General features: G+C 36.4%; 1 protein-coding gene across 15 annotated transcripts in view; it reads left to right on the top strand.

Moving 5' to 3' along the window:
* LOC129765070 (formin-binding protein 1-like) overlaps nucleotides 1-21,593 on the top strand; it is a 195,989-nt gene that overhangs the window by 146,195 nt on the left and 28,201 nt on the right. For all 15 annotated transcript variants that reach the window (XM_055764922.1, XM_055764915.1, XM_055764921.1 and 12 more), the window contains exon 2: nucleotides 4,001-4,116. In XM_055764922.1, the coding sequence (XP_055620897.1) occupies nucleotides 4,001-4,116 (116 nt within the window). The remainder of the gene's footprint in view (nucleotides 1-4,000; nucleotides 4,117-21,593) is intronic.

Raw genomic sequence — 21,593 nt, 5'->3', positions numbered from 1 at the left:
ACCGTCTCGCCAAACAAAATCCTGCGCGATTTCTTGCAAAGTTCGTTTCATCGAACTCTGGCGCTTTTGTTCTCTAAATGGTCCAGTCTGACTATTTTATTTATTTTTGAGTTTTGACTCAAAATCAATGCCAGAACGAATATCGTTTCGAATGTGATGAATATCAATTTGTTGCCTTTGATGTTCAAAGTATAAATAACAGCGAAGTTATGAACCCCACGCAATGCCGCATTCATTCATTATAGCAAATTTGTTCATTCATCAGCGATATGAACAAAATGAACTCGTTTGTTATTGTCATCAATATAATGAGGGCAGTGTGTTTCGAGCTGGAAAAAAAAGTCATTTGCACTGAAATAAAATCATATTCGTTACTCGTGAATATTTGTTGATATTCTAAGACACTGGGTCGAATACACAATTGGAGGCACCTTTTTTAAATGTGTTAAAATGTTTGTATGCATGGAGCAGACCACTCGCTTGAGTAAATGCAGTACCAGTATGAAGGGGGTCAGTCTGAGAGGGGGTCATTTCAGTATACCGTGAAGTTCATTTTACGGTGAAAAATGAAATGAACACGGACGCAGTGATAGCAACGAAAGCGCCCGAATGATTTCTGACTTATGTTGACAGAGAAACTGCTGGAAGAAGCAAAAACACATTTCCAATTGATGCAAAGGTTGATGGTTTCATAATTCCTTGGTGATTTTCAGTTGAATATGACTTTTCCGAGTGGTACAAACATTATTACGCATACGGTACAATCATGACGGGTTATCAACTTTCTCCGCTGTCCGGTGGTCTAACTGAACAATGGAAGAATAGAAGGAATACTCTTACGCCTAAAGTTGCTACTGTGTAATGTACAATTTGTAGATACTATAAAACATGTATCATGTACACGATTAAAATCAGGCTCTGTTATAACTAAAATGCTAATGAACCTAAACAAATAGACAAAAGGCTCCATCATTCTTGGCTCCATCTGAGTAATTTTGAATATAAAAAAATGATCAAACCTTATCGACGAATACACTTCCTCATCAAAATAGTTATTTTATGATGAAATGAAAACTCTTTCATCAACTATCGCAACCCAGTTAGATGTTTCACTCTAGCGACTAACTTCCAGCATCCAGTCATAAATCAAACAAATGCACAGAACACATAGCAATAAATAAATGCACATTCACAATGCAAAAACAGTTTGTATCAAATAAAATATTGTTAAGTTCACGACAGTTCGAACTTTTGGGCTATCGTTTTTGTGTTAAGCCTCAATTCAGCTTTCTGTGATTTACTATACACGGGTCGTTCGAATACAATAAGTCATACTCATTTCCAATTGTTTAAATTATGTCTAGGCACGCATTTTCAATATCCCATACAAGCTCACCAGCCCCCCCCCCTCTCCTCCTTTCGGGAAGCAATCAAAAGTAAAGTTTGTTGAAACTGACACCACCACCCCTCGGCGTGCACCAATTGATGAAGAAAATCGTTCCGAAACCATTTGTTTCATGAATTATCAAATTAGTAAACTTTCACCAGGTTACTCGAGGCCTTTGTTTGCGGTGTGTGTGACGTCGTCGGTGTCGTCAGCGAATACCGATGCGACTGTTTGAGTTTTATCAACTCAAAACCCACCGCAAGAAAGTGCTTCACATTTTGCCGCACGACTGATGATGATAATAAATGAAGTGTGTGAATTGGAGCCAATGGGTGTCTTGAGAACGGCTAGTCTTAGGATGAAACGCTATATATAAATTCTACTTTTAAGCATGTTTTCTCGAAAGTGTATTTAACATGGTTTTTTTCTTACTAAACATATTCATTGACTTTCCAACAACTTTGTTGAATTCAATCAGACAGATGAATTACGAGCTTTGAAAATTTTTGAAAAAAGATCAATATTCATAAAAAAAATCAACCGTTACGAAAATTGACCAAATGACAATGGAAATTATAATTTTGGATGTTGCCACCATAAGCATAAGGTTCAGAAAAATCGAAGAGGGTCGGAACAAAATCGGTTATCGCTTGATTAATTCGGCGTGGATTACTTTATTATTTTAGTCATTTTTTTCAAGAACACATTGAAATATTGTCCACAAATGGCAAAACAGTGCTCTTCCAAACAGATTACAAATTCATTTTTTTTTATTTTCAAAACAATATAAAACTGAATTGTTATTTCTAAAATAAAAAAAAATAGTTGTTTTTTCTTTTTTCTAAATACGAAAGTAGCGTCAATAGAACACTCTACCCAATAAGTTGAACGCCAAATTCTTGTTAAATTTGCACACATACGTATGACCCCACGTGATACCATGTGTGTGTCACACCGAAAAATTATTGTTTGATGGCGATAAATACCAAAATTATGCTTTTCATCGAGCTGTCCAGTAATTGAAATGGTATAAAGTATCCAAAATCATCGTTTCGTAAACACATCATGACCCATTAGAAGTGAATGCTAATACTATAATTCGGGTCAATCCATTTACATTAGAGATTTATGGCTAAGCGAAAACTAAACTTCCAGGAAGGATTATTTCGAGCAGCATACGTACGCAACTTCCATCGTACAAATGAAACCCAAATTGCGTAACTTTTCTTCTCAAATGCATCTCGCGGTATCCGGCGATGAGCAAAAACAACTTTTGCCGGAAAACAACAAACCCAATTCTGACCCTCATTAAATCAGGCCCGAGCGCTGCCGATGTTGCAGTTCAATGTTCAGTTTTAGCTTCGCTTTGTAGTCGGGAGTCAATAACCTCACTTTTCATAATGAATGCCAACGAATATATAAACTGAGCCAAAAAAATTTCTATCGGTTCAACAATAAGTTCTCAGACTTTGGGATTTATTATGCGTCTGATTCAGTTGATTTACTGCAGGACTGTAATGTTTCTTTATTATGCATATAAAACGAATAGAAAAAGCATCAGTTTCCTCCAAATTATTTATGGTTCACTCGATTGAATCATCGTGTGAAATCGCGCGCGATAAGAGAGCGTTGTTCGATGAATTATGTACTTAATTTTTTTTCTAGCGTAGAAAACCACATGGGTTTTTGTCAATATTTTGCGAGGAAATGAATCGTGATGTGAGTTACCTTTTCCATTCATGTGTTGATAGAAAGTATTTGTATATTGTATCCAATCTTTTGAAATTTGTCAATGTTTATTAACCTTGTCTGTGACTGAATAATGCGAAATTCGTGCTGATTCGGAACGAAAATTCAAAGAGGTTTTATCAACTTTGTTCACATGAATAACCCTGAATCCCAACAGTCGAGCTGCTGTCTGGAGCTGCTATCTTCGAAACGCAAATATTCTCCCATCGAGCTGGCGCCACAATTACTGAATGGTGGTCTTCTGCGCCAACACGACGCGTTCACTTGACTTTTGATGGTCAACAAGACACGCACCAGCACCAGAAATAGTATTGCATACGGTAGAAAACGGGTTTCCAGAATCAAATTCTTGGGAAAAATAACTTCGTTTAACTGGCCAACATGCTATCTTAATTCGTTTTCTGTCTGCTGGGGCGTTTTGATGACCGGTCAGGCTCTCGAGAACACGACGAGTGGATGAATTTGCAATGACGACGATGGTTATTTGTTAGCACACACGATAGCGCGATAATTATAAAAGCAAACATTTTTAGTTTCAGGCATGCTTTCCAGAGCGGAATGTTTCTTCGGTTTCAGGAAAAAAATATTGGCGAAGTATCTGCTATGGTAGGAAACGTCATCCGCGAATCGAACACGGATGTGAAGAGTTTGATCGTGGGATGAAAATTAACAGTCAAATTTATCCATAAGAGATATGTTATAGCTCATACCTCAAACCGAATGAGATAAGTCTGTTTGATTTTGATTCATCTTTAAATCTATATTCATGATACAATTGAGAGAACAACAGTTCAGATAAAAAACATTTAAACATCGAACATTATGAATATTAATTCAGTTTTCTATCTTCAACAATCGTTCCAGGATCAGTATGACAACTTGGCGACACATACTCAGAAAGGAATTGATTTTTTAGAACGATATGGAAACTTCATTCGTGATCGTAGTGCCATCGAAGTCGAATATGCCGGAAAATTGAGGTGAGTTTTTATCGTTAACACAACAATATACAATCATCTACGTCGATTTAAAAAATACTTAAATAATCAAATTAAGTGACAAAATATTTTATCTTCTAACATATGGGATAGTTGTTATACTATAGCAGGCGTTCGCTTCGAATAATTTTCACATTCAAAATAATATGGTTATGCTTACGGTTTCTTTTTGAAAACCCCCAAAACACGTAACCGTAGTAAATTATCTTAAAAAATGGTAATGAAGAAATTAGAATTCCTTGTAAAATAGGTGCAGACAATGCGTTTGTATTGTGAAATTGTCGGTAGTATGTGTTGCACGTTTTAACTCATCGTCATCCTTTGTTTTTTTTAATCCCTTTTTACATTACACAGTTGCCATTTTCGGCGCTTCTATACCATTGCATATGGTACACATTCACACAGTAGCCATTTAGGCGTAAGAGTTTTCTATCTGTTCTTCCATTATCCAGTTAGACCCGGACAGCGGAGACAGTCGTTGATCATTGTTGAGTTATTTATAGAACAGCAGCCCGATGTTTCTTGCAGAGCAGAGCAGTTGTATGGATGAATCGATCTTATTTCGACCGTGGATCGATCTCCATCGCTGATGATTGTTGCGTGGACATAGTTATTCTGTAACAACACAAAGATGGTCAATGAGGGCCCTGAGTTTTGAACTCACGATCGATCGCTTACTAAGCGAACGCGCAACCAATGTGGCTACGGAGACCCCCCTATCGTCATCCTTGTAAAATACGAATTTGAATTGTCCAGAGTCATAATCCTTCGCCTCATTTGATTCAATGCAACGATCAGCGAATGTTTGGCTCCAATCTGTAAAACATTCGACATCTCGGAAATTGAAAAAACACGACAATCTGTCGGTAAACGGCTTCCCTGGGCTGTATGCATTTCGTCGTATTTTTGAATTTTCTATTTTGATTTAAAAGTTTTGGGAATTATCACTCGTTTTGATGTAGGACTACGTTTAAGCTTTCAATATAAGGGCCCATTCCAATGTTTCGAGTAGAAAAAGTGAAGAATTTGAATGTTAATATCTCTTCAATTAGTTGATGGATTTTTATTACAAATGCGAGTTAATAGGAAATATTCTCAGCTTTTTTGACCCAAGACATATGTAGTGGAAAACAGTAGAACAAGTAAACAATGTAACGAATAAAATTGGGGGGGTTTTCCGATTCTACTCGCCACTCACATCTTTTACAATGCAAGATGCAGCATCCTTCCGTGCAATTCTAGAGTCGGTTCACATGGTTTAGTTTCATTCTCCGATGCAACGTGAATCGAGAGAAAGGAGAGTAAAAATTACCTGCTCAGAGGATACAAAATTCACCCATACTCAAGACAGCGAACAGTTAACATGTTAAAGCTGAGAGTTAATTCGGGAATATTGTTGCCGTGCCCATTGTTCGCGCCGCTCAGTGGAAGCATTCTGTCCCAGTATGATATCGCGTTTGTAGCCAGTATGATCGAATATATGTGAAAATTCAATCGACTATTTTTTATTAAATGATACAACTAAGTTCTAAAAAAATGAAGAAAGTAGCACTACGTTGAGACGGCGAAATTCCTCTAGTTAGTGCATTGAAAAAAAAAAGAAGAAACCATTGGTTGTTTAGATAAACTGACTAACAACGAATTGTAAGGAAATAATGAAGTTTTTGTAAAAAAAATGTATACGTTGAGAAAAAACTGTATGGTGAAAAATGAAAATTTACATAAAAAACCATTCTTTTTTATATTTATAAAAGTATAAAAACGAAAAGTCAGAGCCGAACTTTTGATCAAACTTGCTTTCTTTTGTTTATTTGTTTACAAAATTTGTTCCAATTAGTATTAGTTCAGAGAACTATGTTTCCTCTTTACATGATCATTTACATTATGAATACTTAGTACTTCGAAAACAGTTCGGACGTTTCAAAAACTGTCAGAGAAGGAGAGAGAGAAATGAGAGAAGAAAGAAGAGAGAGAAAAAGTGAGAGAGAAAGTAAAAGAAGAGGATAGTGAGAGAAAGAGAAAGAATGAAAAGAGAAAGAGAGAGATAGAGAGAGGAGAGAGAAAGAGAGAGAGTGAAGAGAGAAAAAAAAAGTAAAAAGAGAAAGAGAGGAGAGAGAATGAGAGAGAGTGAAGAGAGAAAAAAATATAAAGAGAGAGAGAAAGAGACGAGAGAGACGAGAGAGAGAGAGAGACGAGAGAGAGAGAGAGAGAGAGAGAGAGCGAGAGAGAGACGAGAGAGAGAGAGAGAGAGAGAGAGACGAGAGGGAGAGAGAGAAGAGAGAGAGAGTGAGAGAGAGAAGAGAGAGACGAGAGAGAGAGAGAAAAAGAGAGAGAGAGAGAGAGAGAAGAGAGAGAGTGAGAGAGAGAAGAGAGAGACGAGAGAGAGTGAGAGAGAGAGAGAAGAGAGAGAGTGAGAGAGAGAAGAGAGAGACGAGAGAGAGTGAGAGAGAGAGAAGAGAGAGAGAGACGAGAGAAGAGAAAGAGTGAGAGAGAGAGAAAAGAAAGAGTGAGAGAGAGAAGAGAGAGAGTGAGAGAGAGAGAAGAGAGAGAGTGAGAGAGAGAAGAGAGAGAGTGAGAGAGAAAAGAGAGAGACGAGAGAAAAAGAGAAAGAGTGAGAGAGAGAAAGAGAGAGAGAGAGAGAAGAGAGAAACGATAGAAAAGAGAGAGAGAGAAAAGAGAGAAACGAGAGAAGAGAGCGAGAGAGAAGAGAAAGAGAGAGACGAGAGAAAAAGAGAGAGAGAGAGAGAGAGAGAGAGAAGGAAAGAAGAGAGCATGACTGGAGAAAGAGATAGAGAGTAAAGAAAGTGAGAATAGAAAAATTAAATAAAATAGAATGAGAGATAAAGGAAGAAAGAAATAAAAGAAAAAAAAACACTCTTAAGTAAAAACATCTTTACATCCGTGAAAAAAAATTCCCTAGTTCCCTAGAAAAAAGGCATGCGCACTGTTTCATTCAATTCGAAGCCATGTAGGGAAAATGTGCCGATGGTCACGAGCTTGAGCTTGAGCTTGGGTAGACTGCACACTTCGTTGTTGCTCTCCGTGATTGACCTGAATCAGAATGACGTTTTTTTACTATAAAGATGCCGATAGTCACGAAGTCAATAATTATAAACATCATTTCCCTTGTAAAAAGTTTTTAAAAAATTGAGGAAGCGGGGAAGCGGCCGGTTGGTTTGGCGTGGAATTTCTCAGTAGTATTGCATATATGCCAGTGGTTTTAAGTCAGTGGCCTGCAGCCGACAATTTTTACGCCGGTTAAGAATATTGGGGACAAACAAAATCTGCATTTTCCTATAGATGGGTATAGAGACCCGATATTGACTGTCAGAAAGATTTTTACGGAGCATTTCCTGAGATTGAAGGGAAGCATCTACTATGAGCTGCTTCTCTACGGCCAAAATCATAATTAGGATCTGCATTATCAACAGTTAAACCGTCTGGAGGAAGCAATCGTCCAGATGCGTCCAGTTTTGATCAATGGAAACTTAAATAGCGTGCCTCACACGTGAAAGAAGCTGTATATTAGGCTGTCAAAAAAGTCCTGCGGTATTTCCGCGTGTCGTTGTCGTTGTAAGCGCGTAGTTCTTGTTGTATTCATTGTATCGAGTCATACTATAGCTTGTTGGAAAGGTATTTTTGTGCGCTATAATATAGTCCTTGACAGTGTTTTGTTTGGTTGAGTCGTTCGTGAGTTATAGTGTCGCAAATATGGAGCAAAATAAAGAGAAAATCCGACATATTTTACAGTACTACTATGACAAAGGCAAAAATGCATCTCAAGCTGCCAATAACATTTGTGCAGTTTATGGACCCGATACAGTTTCCATTTCCACCGCACAACGATGGTTTCAACGTTTTCGTTCTGGTGTAGAGGTCGTCGAATATGCGTCACGCTTCGGAAGGCCTGTCCATAGCAGCCGTAGCATCGGCCAAGAGCTGGGGATGAGTCATCAAACCGTTATTAACCATTTGAAGAAGCTTGGATTCACAAAGAAGCTCGATGTATCGGTGCCACAAACGTTGACGCAAAAAAACATCTTTGACCGTATCGACGCATGTGAATCGCTGCTTAATCGCAACAAAATCGACCCGTTTCTGAAGCGGATGGTGACTGGCGGTGAAAGGTGGGTCACTTACGACAACGTGAAGCGCAAACGGTCGTGGTCGAAGCCCGCTGAAGCGGCTCAGACGATGGCCAAGCCCTCATTAACGGCCAGGAAGGTTCTGTTTTGTGTTTGGTGGGATTGTGGGATTGAATAATCTATTATGAGCTGCTTCCCTATGGCCAAACGCTCAATTCGGACCTGTACTGCCAACAACTGGACCTCTTGAAGGTAGCACTCATGAAGAAGAGGCCATCTTTGATAAACCGCATTGTCTTCCATCATGGCGTTGTTTGTTGAGGCCGCATTGTCTTCCATCAGGACAACGCCAGGCCACACACTTCTTTGGTGACGCGCCAGAAGCTCCGGGAGCTCGGATGGGAGGTTCTTTTGCATCCGCCGTATAGTCCGGATCTTGCACCAAGTGACTACCACCTGTTTTTGTCCATGGCGAACGAGCTAGGTAGTCAGAAGTTAGCCACAAAAGAGGCCTGTGAAAATTGGCTATCCGAGTTTTTTGCCAATAAGGAAGCGAGCTTCTATAACAGGGGTATTATGAAGTTGGCATCTCGTTGGGAACAAGTCATCGAACAAAACGGCGCATATTTGACTTAAAACAGATGATTGTAACTAATTTTATGAACAAATGAAAATTCAAAAAAAATACCGCAGGACTTTTTTGACAGCCTAATAAGTATGAGTCATTGATGTAATCTTCGTCAAAAGGCCCTACCGGAACCATTACTGACAATATTCGTTGCAATCATCAAAATTTGTTAATTACGTCGAATACCTATCGGATATTCTTAAACATCTGTATTCGCCGGACTTGAGCTACAGTCTGGTTCAGCTCCAAAACAATATTCAAGCAATCTTCTTTCTTCCTGAATTAACAAAAGAAAATGCTACTTAACCTGCAAGCAATGTTCTGCCTCGTTGAGTATGACTAGTCACATCGATTAAATGCAGAATGTTTGGTTCGAGGTCTGTTCTTTGAATAGTTTTGATGGGCCATACTTAAGATCGCCTTGCAGGTATTCAATATCCGCTGAACCACTGATTGATTAATTGAATTTCTAATTCAATCTGACCATAAAAAACATTTTTGTTTGTTTAAATCAATACTGCATACATTTAAGAAAAAACATATTATTTGTAACATGTTAACAGGACGTCATATTTTGATGATTTTTTTACAAATATCGTTCGAAGGTTTGTAATACTCAAACTGAGTCATGAATTACACTAATCTGTATGAAATTCTACGAACCTTATGAGAGATGAGATATACATTTCATCCATCGAAACTAACACACAAAACTCCTTTGAAATGTATTATGCATCCTGATTATGCTCCGATTACCATGTCAAACCGTTTGAATAAATCATGCACAACGCAAAATAACGAGCAAATTCCCAAGACACTTGAACTCGTTTTGGCAGGTTTATGGCACATTCGTTTCGTTCCGTTGCGATTACCAACACCGGCTGAACCGACGCGCGCCAAATCCAACACGCCGTGAGTGCGTGAGCTCTCTGTGTGTGATGGAAAGTCGGCCTCATTGCAGCAGCGTTTTAACTGCTCTCTCCTCCTTTTTTTTGTTTTTGGCTGACGGCCCCAGTTCATTAAACATTCAAGGCTAATTGCAAACTGCAGTTTGCTGTAGTTCTTCCCTACCGCTGCACCGTATCGCGCCATTTTCGCGCCACAAGTTCCAACTGTTCAAGATTTATAATTATGTGCGGTTTCCGGATTACCACCATGTGCAGAACAACCAGCAGCACCGGACTACGGTTTAGAAGGAGGGGGAGTGGGAAGAGAGTGCGAAATTCAACTCTACCAAGCGAATAATAAGAATCACATCAAGTTTTATAAACGAACACGGTGCGGTACGACGCGGGAACTAAATTTAGATCGAATTCGAACTTGATGCGCATTTACGCTTTTGTTTATCGAGTAGACGGAGGCGGGAGGCGGTGAGAGATATGGGTTGAGCTGTCGAAGTTTTATCAAAACATCCAAAATTTGTATATTCAACAGCGGATGTAACCTAATCCTAAATCTGGGCAGTGATTAATTCCACTCAACGATTTCAATTCCCTTGCACTTCTGTGAAATGAGTAGTAAGTAAACCTCTGATTTTGTACGGGTTCAAGCAAAGATGACGCCACTCGAAATATGGAAGGGGAGTATTCAGCAATCGTTCAAATTGACATCAACAAGGATAAACATATGAAAAAAACGAAATGATTTACACGGACAGTGTCATACTTCAGGGGCATAAATCTACCGTAGTTCACTTACTCCGTGTAGATATATATTTTTGGTTTGTCCCAAATATGCACATTTGTTCAGAAGTCAAGCCAATTTTCGCACAAGCCACACCCGCCTGTACACAAATCATCGAATGTCACCCAGGCGGTCCCGAATTCGAAGCAGGAAAAAAATGCACCACCCTACTACTAATGCATTCAGCGCCCGTTGCCGAAGCAAATAAAACTTTTGTTTTCACCCAGCGACCATTGGCCAGCAAGCACGTAAATCTATATAAATAAAATTACGCAAAAACTTGCGACAACTTCTGCGTCTGAAAACGTGTTATGAAATGAGCACGCTTGTTGTGCACCAGTTGTGTTGTGTTGTGAGACCGATTGTGGTGGCCGTTGGTTTCGATTCGAAATGAACGCGCGGCGCCGCTTTACCAACTGAACACTACCTGAATTAATCCCGTAACGAAGGTTGTTGGATTCAGGCTACAGGTATTGACCAATTACAATTCTTCATAATCGACGAATTCATTGAGGCTTTTTTCCGTCTTGACGATGCCTTTGTTTCTTAACTACTTGGGTCTTGACCTTAATAACTAATTAGTCCGTTGAGATATGTAAATAGATAAGTGTCTAGTCACATATTTCAATTGAGTGAAACTTTCCAAAATACTGGCTGTCGATACAAATTGTCACATAGTTCATCGTGTTTTGCAATCGAAAAAAAATCTTTATTTACAAGGTGTTCAGATTGCTGCTTGCCGACAAAACGTAAAGAGAGATTGTGGATGTTATTGGATGTCATTTGGCTGCTATCTACCGCATGAAAAAAGACGAGTGAGTAATGTCGGAAACATAACCCAAGAGACGTAGGACAATATCGGGGACTGTCAATTCAAATCTATTGTTTTATTTTCGTTTGTTCGAAATTTTTGAATGATAATATGACTGTTGCGTGATGTAGTCTATCCGGAAAATGAATTTTATGAATTTTTTTGGCAGAACAGAACCACTGTTGTATTTGGTGTTAGTATTACTAGATCATAACTTTGGTGCTGTTGATGGGATTGCTGGACAATGGCTCCTTTTTGTTCTTTTTCATGTTCTTCTTTTTTTTGTTTTTCTTCCTCTTTTCTTTCGTTCTTTTTCATCAGAAGTGAGAAACAGCAAACATATTCCATAACAAAGTTCCTTATGAACTTGAGCTTTAGCTTGAGTAGACTGTACACTATCCAGTTGCTTCCTGTGATTGACGTGAACCAGCAAAATTTCATAAAGAGCACATTGAATTGGAAGCAGCAATCCATTCTGAAAATTTGATTCGAGGCCATTAAACGTCCTCACTGTCACCAAGGGAAGGGAAGGAATGTTAGTATGATATTCGCGACTAAAGCGATCGCCTATAAAGCGTGGTGCCCTTGCGATTATCATAGTAGGGATAATTGCTAGTGGGATGGGATAAGAATCAGGATTTACTGTGGTAAGTGATGTAATTATGTCTTAATTACTCGATGAAATGAAATATGAGCGTGTTTTAATACACGACACCTTGACCGACGATATATTTCGTGAAATGCGCGTTCCGAATGCTCGATTACATCTCATAGTTTTGAAATCCGGTGACGGAGGGTATACATGGATGGCCTGAGAAGGCAATCTGAGCAACACCTCGACAATAAAACTGATCGACATTATATTTCAAGACTCATCGTAGCATGAATTCATGAATATTTCATTTATTTTAATACCCGACGACGGAGGGTATCAATGGGCTACCTGAGAAGGACACCTAAATAAAAAGTGAAAGAAATGAAAAGACAGGATAAAAAGCAGTGGAAGAGATATAACGAGGAAGATAAAATGAATGAAAAAGTAGAAAGGGATAGGAAAACACGAGTGAAAAATATAAAAAAGAAAGGAAAAAACCAGTGAAAGCGGTCAAAAAAGGAAGGAGAAATTGCATGAAAATGATACAAAACGAAAAGGAAAAACAAGTAAGAGAGAAACATGGAAAGGAATGAAAAATTGGAATACATAAAAAGGGAAAGGAGGAAACGAGTTTAAGAGGTAAAAAGAGTAAGGAAAAAACGGTCATAAGTGATAAAAAAGAAAAATGAAAAAAAGAGTGAAACAGAAAAAAAGAAAGGAAAATAAAGTGAAACAGATGAAATGAGAAAGGCAAAAGGAGTGAGAAAGATTTAAAGGAAAGAAAGAAAATCGAGTGAAAAGACAACAAGGAACAATCGAGTTTAAAGGAGATAGAGAGAGAATGGAAAAATAAAGAATGAAAGAGATAATATAGGAAAGAAGAAAGCGAAGGACAGATAAAAATAGGGAAAGGAAAACAACGAGAGAAAAGATAAAAAGGTAAAGGAAAACACGAGTAAAAGAGAAACAAAAAAAACAAATGAAAGATAAAATGTGAAGAAAAAAAATGAAAAATGAAAGAAATAAATAAGTGAAAACGTAAAAATGAAACATTTAGTAAAAAAGATAAAGAGCGAAAGGGTAAACTGCCGTGATCTCGCAAAGTGACGCAAGTGCCAACATTGACATTTTATTTTTCTATGTTATAGGTCGATAAAAAATGCCAAATCCCTCAAACAGCTAAGAAGTTTTACAAAAATGTGAAAAAATGACCCCGTAAAAGCTTAAAAACGGAATGGCGTAAGCACCATTTCTACTGTGATGTGACGCAAGTGCCATTTCCGTTATGATATGGCGTAATTTGAATCTGATGCAATGTGATTTTTGATCCGTTCAGATGGCATAGAATGAACGAACAGGGACAACAAATTTCACATAACAATATCAATCAAGAGACAAAGCATCTTAACAATGTTCACTTACCTCACTTGCTCAATTTCTCTTTCGGATGAATTATAGCTGAGTGTTGATCGAAGAGTAAACGTCGGATTTGATGAACAGCTGCACTCTTCTAAATTCTCCATCGAAACGCATCTTATAACAAAACTCAAAACATCCTCGCGTTAACTATATTTGCTTTACATCGGATAATTTTGAATGACATTATCTTATTCAACACGGATGTTTTCAATTGCATTTTGCTGTCCATAATTTTTACAATCGGGTTCTCAACTACGTTAGCCCGCTCGACGCACAAAGTCGAAAAAAAGTAAAAGATAAAAATGTAAAAAAAAAGTAAAAAGAGGAATGAAAATACGAGTGAAAGAGCTAAAATGAGAAGCACAAATGGAGACTAAAACGATAGTAAGAGAAAGGGAAAAATTAGTGGAAACATAAAACAGGAAAAATCTTGTGTAATAGATAAAGAGCGAAACGAAAAAAAAAACTAAAAAAAGTGATACAAAGGGAATGGAAAAATCAAGAGAAAGAGACGGACATGAGGGGCAAAAATGAAAAAGAAAGAGAATAAATGAGTGGCAGCGTAAAAGTTAAAAATCTGATAAAAAAGATGAAGAGCGAAAGGGAAAAAACTAAAAAAAAAGAGATAAAAAGTAAAGAAAAGCAGAGGGAAAGAGATTAAAAGTAAATGGTGAAGGAAAAAAAAGGACAGAGATAAAAAGGGTAAGGAATGAAATAAACAGAGAAAGAAAAAATGGAGAAAAAGAGAAAAAATGTGAAGAAAAAAAATTAGGAAAATGGCAGAAAAACGAGTAAAAGGAATAAAATGAGAAGCACTAATGGAGCCCAAAACGATAAAAAGGGAAAGGGAAAAATGGGTGAAAATATAAAACAGGAAAAACTAATGTAGATAGACTGAAACAGTGATAATGATAGAGGAGGATTAAGCAAGATACAACATAAGCGAGAGTAAAGTAGTAAGGTAGTAAGTAAAAGTAGGAAAAAAAATAGATGAAGAGTGATACATACAGAGAGAGATAAATTGAATGAAAGAAAGAGTGAGAGAAAGATAAACAGAAAAAGTGTGAGATGAAAAGTAATAGAGTGGAAAATTGATGGAAAAATTGCTATTATGAGATTGAGAAAGGGAGTGGAGGCGTGAGACTTTGAAATTAGGCTAATTATATAAAGACTAGTTTCAAGTAAGTTTTGAGAATTTACTTCAAACTAACCTTTATATGTTTTTTGGAAATCTGAGACTTTTACGCAATATACCAAAAAATCTCAAACGTATCCGCTTCCGCCACTTAGATAAAATTGTATTAAACAAAACAGAAATAATATATCTCAACAACGGAGAGATTCACCTTTGAATTTTTGGTTTACATGCTGGGATGCCAACCTTCCTGATTTTTCAGATTTCCCAGACTTTCTGCACGTACACTGACAAACACTCAATTTTGTCTGATTTTATTGGAATGATCCTGATTTTTTGTATTTTTTTACTTCAACAGAATACAAATTATCCGTGATAACTATACTGAGATCCCTACAAAAGTTTTCCTGGTAAGGAATGAGATCTGCCGTAGCCTACATAAAAAAGTTCTCCAGTCCGCACTTGTATAATGCTTACTCTTTCCTTCGTTTACTATTTATCTATTCCGATTTCGCTATTCGCGTTATCGACATCTATAAAAGCGTGAAGTTAGCGTGAGAAAAGTACTTTAAAATAGTTTCGAATGATAATAATTACTTATGTTTTTTGGAACTCTCTTGCTTAACCATTTGTCTGTACATTTCTTGTTTTTTCCACAAAAAAACTATATAATATAATTCACAATTTTCGTAGAAACTAGTTTCTCTTTTACGTATAATACATATTCGATTCGTAAAATTAAAATTTTATTCATTTTTTTTATTTGAAAAATGCGAATGATGAATCCATAATAATTTTTTCTTCACAATTCAACGCGAAGCTCAATACCATCAACGCGAATTGAATGAATAAGCACTGAGGATAATACTGAGAACCCTTTTTTTTCCTCAGTCATCATACTGCAAGGATGACAGATTTACAGACATTTGGCGTCTTTACAGACATAGACGTCGTGTCCCATCAGGACAATGCTAAACTTCATGTTTGTTTGACAACAGGAAAGTTTAACAAACTAACCGGGTATTGCACCATAAGATTATCATAGGTTCAGGGCCCTGCAAAGTTCTCTCAAGGGAAAAAATCGATTTATGGACAGCAAAATATACCTTAATGGTGAAGGATTATGGAGTAAAACTGTGCATATAAAATTAAATAAATGTATGTCTGCCTTGAAAAAAATATGTTTTCGTTTTCTCATAAATTGGCACGAACTTTCTGAGCAATCCAATATGAACTATTCTGATTTCTTCCTGGGTTTTATTTTCATTCTTCCTGATTTTTGAAAATTATAGTTGGCAACCCCGTTTACATGTACGATACAACATGGTGATGATTTTTGGAGGGTTCTCTCGACAAGAAAATTGGAATAAAAATATCACTAAAATTGTGAAATCAGAACACCAACCACTGACCGTTTTTATTTCAAGATAATTCATTATTTTAATTAGTTGAAGGTGGAATGAAATATAAGATTCGAGAAGAAGGATTGAATAATTGATGAAAAATATTCAGATTTTAAATTCAATTTTTATATCAAAAAATCAATGAAATAAGCAATGAAGGGTAAAACGAAAATCTAAACACTGAACATGTAAGGAAAAATTAAAAATTTCGAATGCTCCTAACTCGAGCATTTTTTAAAAGATCGCAAAGATGTTTTCATCAATTGAAATTCATTTCTACTCATATATCACAATAGATAAAATTATGGGTTGTGTTAAAACTTTTCCCTTACAAAGCAAAAGGACAACTGAGAATTATTAGCGAAAAAGTGAGTCGCACAAGGTTATTTGTCGTGAAAACAGTTCCGCGAAATTCAGTGATTATTTGTTGAAATGGAAAATATCTCATTCTCAAGTAACGTCATTCCATTCATTAATACGATGTGTTAATGGTCGCTATGAAAAAAAACCATTAAACACGAAAACCACCACAATATCATCGTGTTGCTCTCTCGGTAGAAAATATCCATTTCACTTCCACTGCAACCGCCGAACCAGCGCAGAAACACGCACTCACATCCGTCATTCGCCCACGCAAGCAAACATTTCATTCAGGCTTTGCAATTCCGAAACTGTTCACCCCCGTTTGCACGTAGGTTATTGTTCTACTTTACGGTCGACCATTTGAGCTGCTCAACTAGGTCGGGAAAAAATGACTTACTGGACGATAGACACGCAATTGGAGGGGTGGTACAGAATTAGGTGTTAGTTTTCCAAAAAATCTAAGTATTTTTCAACAACCCTAAAAAAAGTGATGAAGGTTCAGAAAAATCAATAGCACAATTGATTGAAAATTTATTTTTCGATTATGACAACCTGTACATCTTTCGGATGATCAATAATTTGATTTGACGACTCTCTAAGTTTGGTTCATACTGATGGAAAATACTGAGGTCCACCCAATGCTATTTAAATGTTGTATAGTTAATTCCTTGGATCGACAAAAACATAGTCATTGAACATCTGTTCAGGTTAAAAATTTACTCAACAATATCAAGAATCGTAACAAACAGCAAGGCCCACCAAGAAGGAAATTAAGAAGCAAGCCAAACTGGTTCCATAACTTTTGCTGTCCACCACTCCTACGCATAAACGGAATCTTGTCCGCATTACTCATAGCCACTTCACTGAGTTTCGTCATCACCATCCGCAAAACCCGGTTGTATTCCGATTTGTGTAGGCCTCAATCGTGATGATTACACGTATCGAAGTCGGATGCGGCTGATATTTTAAATTTAAATTTTTCATGAAAAAAAAATCGATATATGGTTTTGAACGGATGGAATTGAGTCATGATTTCAATATTCTGATTACGAAGTGCAGCCGTTTCGAATTATCCAAATCGATTCCTCACGAAAAACGATTAATAAAATTGTATCGAACTCCTTAGTCCATCGTGCCGGTTCGACCCTTTGCTTCTTCTTCAAAAGCATAAATGTGACAATTTGAACAATTTCTCTCCACTCACGATCCAGCACTCTCGACGGACGAAATCATCGACCAAACCGAGCGCGGAACCGCCCGGGCGACGGCGGGAATCCGTAAAAATAATCATAAAAAGAAGAGCTCGCAAAACTAACGAAAGTATAACTGTGCAATTGAATGTCGTGAGCAGAATAGCATGGCGGGGAAACGGAGGAAACCATGACCTATGCTCTATAACAGAAGTTCACTCGGTATGAATGTTTATTCCCCAATGCTGCGGGCCGCGAACCCGGCTCCAAGTATTTTTATGTATGTATGCTGGCTTATTTTTAGACCGCGTTGCACTTCCCATAGCGTTCACCGAACTGCGAGCCGTTCTCTGTAACTTTGATTTTTTTAATGGTTAATAAAGCCAACGAAGAGGGTACAAGCCTGGTGATCCACAATCGTTATTTATTTCCGCTTCGCGAAGAACATTCTATGACCTGCTGCTAGGAGTTGAACCCAATGTTTTTGCATGTTGGCTATAACCCATAAATATAAGGTTATAGGTATACCTTTAGAAATGTTGTGCCGTAAGAATTTTTCGATATTTCATCTCGTTCAAAAGTTTCACCAAAAACTATATCTCCGAAAGGATTTTTCGCGATTTTCATATTTCAACAGTGTAAAACTAGAAATTCATACAGTTGTTATTTTAACAATAGAATAAAATCTCGGAACAACCACGAATAGTATCCTATTTTCTACTCTTTCTAAATTATTTTCTTCGTTTTTCAATTCCTCTTTTATTACTGCTATTTCTGTTGTTTATAATAACAATAACATTCCGGCTATACATTCTCTCACTTTGTTTTTATTCCACTGGCGCATTTCTTAGTATCTGATTTTAAACTACTATCCAAATCTAAAGAAATCCCGACCCTCTCCGATTTTTTTTCAAATTTGGTACTTATGATGGAAACTAACTAAAATCACAATTTTCATTAGCATATGATCAAATGAAATTACGACTGATTTTTGAAAGAGCGTATTCAAAATCTTTCTCTAAAAAATCGTAACTCAAAATCAAGATGTCTGAAAAAAATCTGATGCTGGACAAAGTTGTTGGAAAATCAATGAACTATTTAGGAAGAATAGCACTTTAAACACACTGTCGAAAAATCTTACTCAAAAATTCACGTTAGAATTGAAAAATTACTTAACTTAAGGCAGTATTCTAAAAAAATTAAAAAAATCAAAAAAACATTCTGTAGTTTAGGCATTCAAGAATATACCCTAGAAAGGTCATAACGAAAATCCTATTATTTACCGAGTTAGAGCCATTTTAGTGGTGCGGTATCTAACCTGCTACGGCCACAACAATGACTTCAAACGCGTTTGTCTCGAAACTATTTTTTTCAAACTGGCGTACACGATATCTCAAGATCTACTGAACCGATTCGTGTCGAATTCATATGAATACAATCTGCAGGCATCTCTCTATCGCATGAAACTCTCAAAAATGATATTTTTAAATTTTACTATTTTAAAAAATCAGGAAACGTAAGAAAACACGTTTTGAACAGCATTTTGTTTTTCAAACGACCTTCATTTTGTCAAAAATATGTTTTTGACTTGTCCAAGGTTCATGCGATAGCGGCATCTTTACTGATTCAGAATCTGTTCGATTTTTTTTGTTTCAGATAACCAGAAGGGTTGGAATCATGTACGCCATGGCACAACTTTTCTTGAACCCTCTCACCTCATCAGCTCTCAACTATTATAGTTATGAATATTTTTTCTCCGTTCAATTTTTGTTTTATTGTTAGAAGATAGATGAACAAATAATGATATAATGGATAGTAAAAATATCTTTCGTTTTATTTTTACGGAGATCGAAAAAACGCCCGAAATTCATGTCTCTACACTAAAAACCCCCTTAAATATCCTTCTTTCGATATTTTTTCTGTATATTTTGTATATATTTGTGTATTATTGTCTAATGGTACAAAAGTTTGATATATAGTGGTGCCGTGTCGGACTCACTAATATGGAGATATGAATTTTTGAAGATGTATGAATTTCAATACTTTGTGAGATCATAACCATTTAAGAAAAGTAACATGAAAAATAGAATCTACTTGCGTTTCAACATAATAAAAACTATAAATAATGTTTTATCCTAGGACTAACCGCTCTCGAGATATAACCAATTTAATATAATTAATATCATGTTCTTGAAATATTCGAAAATGCTTACTACTGCTGGACACCACGACTGGGGATCCGACATTTTACTAAAATTATTTTTATTGTAAGCAATTGTTTATATCTCGAGAATGGTGGATGAAACAATAAATATAGTTACTCGTGTTAATTCGCATGTACATTCTTTTTTTCATGTTACATTTCTTAAACACAGGTCGGACTCGATTATCCGGGGTATTTTATTTTTGATTTTCGTAAATTTTGAATAATTTGTATAATAATTCTATATTGAATAGTTAAAGTGGGTATCAAAAGAAAGCGCTTGACTAGTAGAATGCAGTTATTTATGAAAAATGCAAATCCAAGATGGCGGCCTCTACAAAACGGCGGATTACATATTTTCTCAAAACCCCATCAATATGGGTATCTAATGAAAGGGCTTAACTAGTAGAATACAGTTATTATGAAAAATTCAAATCCAAAATGACCACCACCACAAAATGGCGCCATTTATATTTTTTTCACAACCCCATCAATGTGGGTATCAAATGTAGAATACAGTTATTTATGAAAAATGCAAATCTAAGATGGTGGCCACTACAAAATGGCGGATTACATATTTTCTGAGAACTCCATCAATAATGGTATCTATTGAAAGGGCTAGTAGAATACAGTTATTTATGAAAAATGCAAATCTAAGATGGCGGCCACTATAGAACGGCGGATTACTTATTTTCTCAAAACCCCATCAATATGGGTATCTAATGAAAGGGCTTAACTAGTAGAATACAGTTATTTATGAAAAATTCAAATCCAAAATGACCACCACCACAAAATGGCGCCATTTATATTTTTTTCACAACCCCATCAATGTGGGCATCAAATGTAGAATACAGTTATTTATGAAAAATGCAAATCTAAGATGGCGGCCATTAAAAAATTGCGGATTATCTATTTTCTCAGAACATCATCAATATGGGTATCAAATGAAAAGGCTTGACTAGTAGAACAAATGCCCAAAAATGTATCAAAAGAAAGTTATCGACTAGTAGGACATAGGAGATAATGAAAAATCCAATTTCAAGATGACCGCAGTCCCCAAACAACTAATTAGTTTTCTGAATGGTTTCATTCAGCTTGACCTGTTTCTATGTATGTTTGAATGTTTGTTGGGTTATCCCAAATTAATAGAAAATTGACCCCGTTCCTGTTGAATGATTGATCTGAAACATACATTTAATTCTACTGTCATTATAAAACTGCGTATTCCATGATCTTAAAAAATTCAATTTGACCGCCGCAAAAAAATGGCATGGCTTGATTTGGAGAATACACTACACTATGAACAACATAAATTCGAAAAAGTCGCCGCCACAAAATGGTCCACTATGTATTTTTTGCAATCCCCTCAATATTGGTATCAAATGAAATGATTTGACTAATAGAATGCAGTACAGGTCGGACTCGGTTATATGTGATTCGATTATATACAATTTTGGGCTCAATTATATTCAGTTTGGAAATTTTTTTTTTTTATATTTCAAATATGGCTTATTTCATGAAGAAATGTAACATTTCAACGTTAAGATGAAGTTTGAGTGGCTATTACATGTACAGTGGGGTAAACATCGTGATTTTTGAAGATTTTGCTTGAATTTTCACCAGAAATTGTTTATATCGATATTGCAGCCAAATTAAGAAAGATAGAAGTTGTGCGTCAAAGAACAATTTGTGGAGCGGTTAAAGAACTTCATTTTAATTGATAGAAACAATCTAATTTAATATAATTTTTTAGGATAAAATTAATAATAACACATTAAAAATTATTAACTTTTAAGTGTTTCACTTCCAAAATGTTATAAAATTCACTAATTTAGTTGTTCCACTACTATATCCTGTACTAAATTTTCTCATCTTTCAAATGAAAGCATCAGAATTGTCTTCCGTAGCGTACTTTTTAATGTAGAGCCAGTTTGAAGCAACAGA

This window comes from Toxorhynchites rutilus, chromosome 2, assembly GCF_029784135.1.
Source record: "Toxorhynchites rutilus septentrionalis strain SRP chromosome 2, ASM2978413v1, whole genome shotgun sequence".
Classification (NCBI taxonomy): domain Eukaryota; kingdom Metazoa; phylum Arthropoda; class Insecta; order Diptera; family Culicidae; genus Toxorhynchites; species Toxorhynchites rutilus.
The sequence above is the reverse complement of the archived record's forward strand: the minus strand, read 5'-3'. Positions and strand labels throughout refer to the sequence as shown.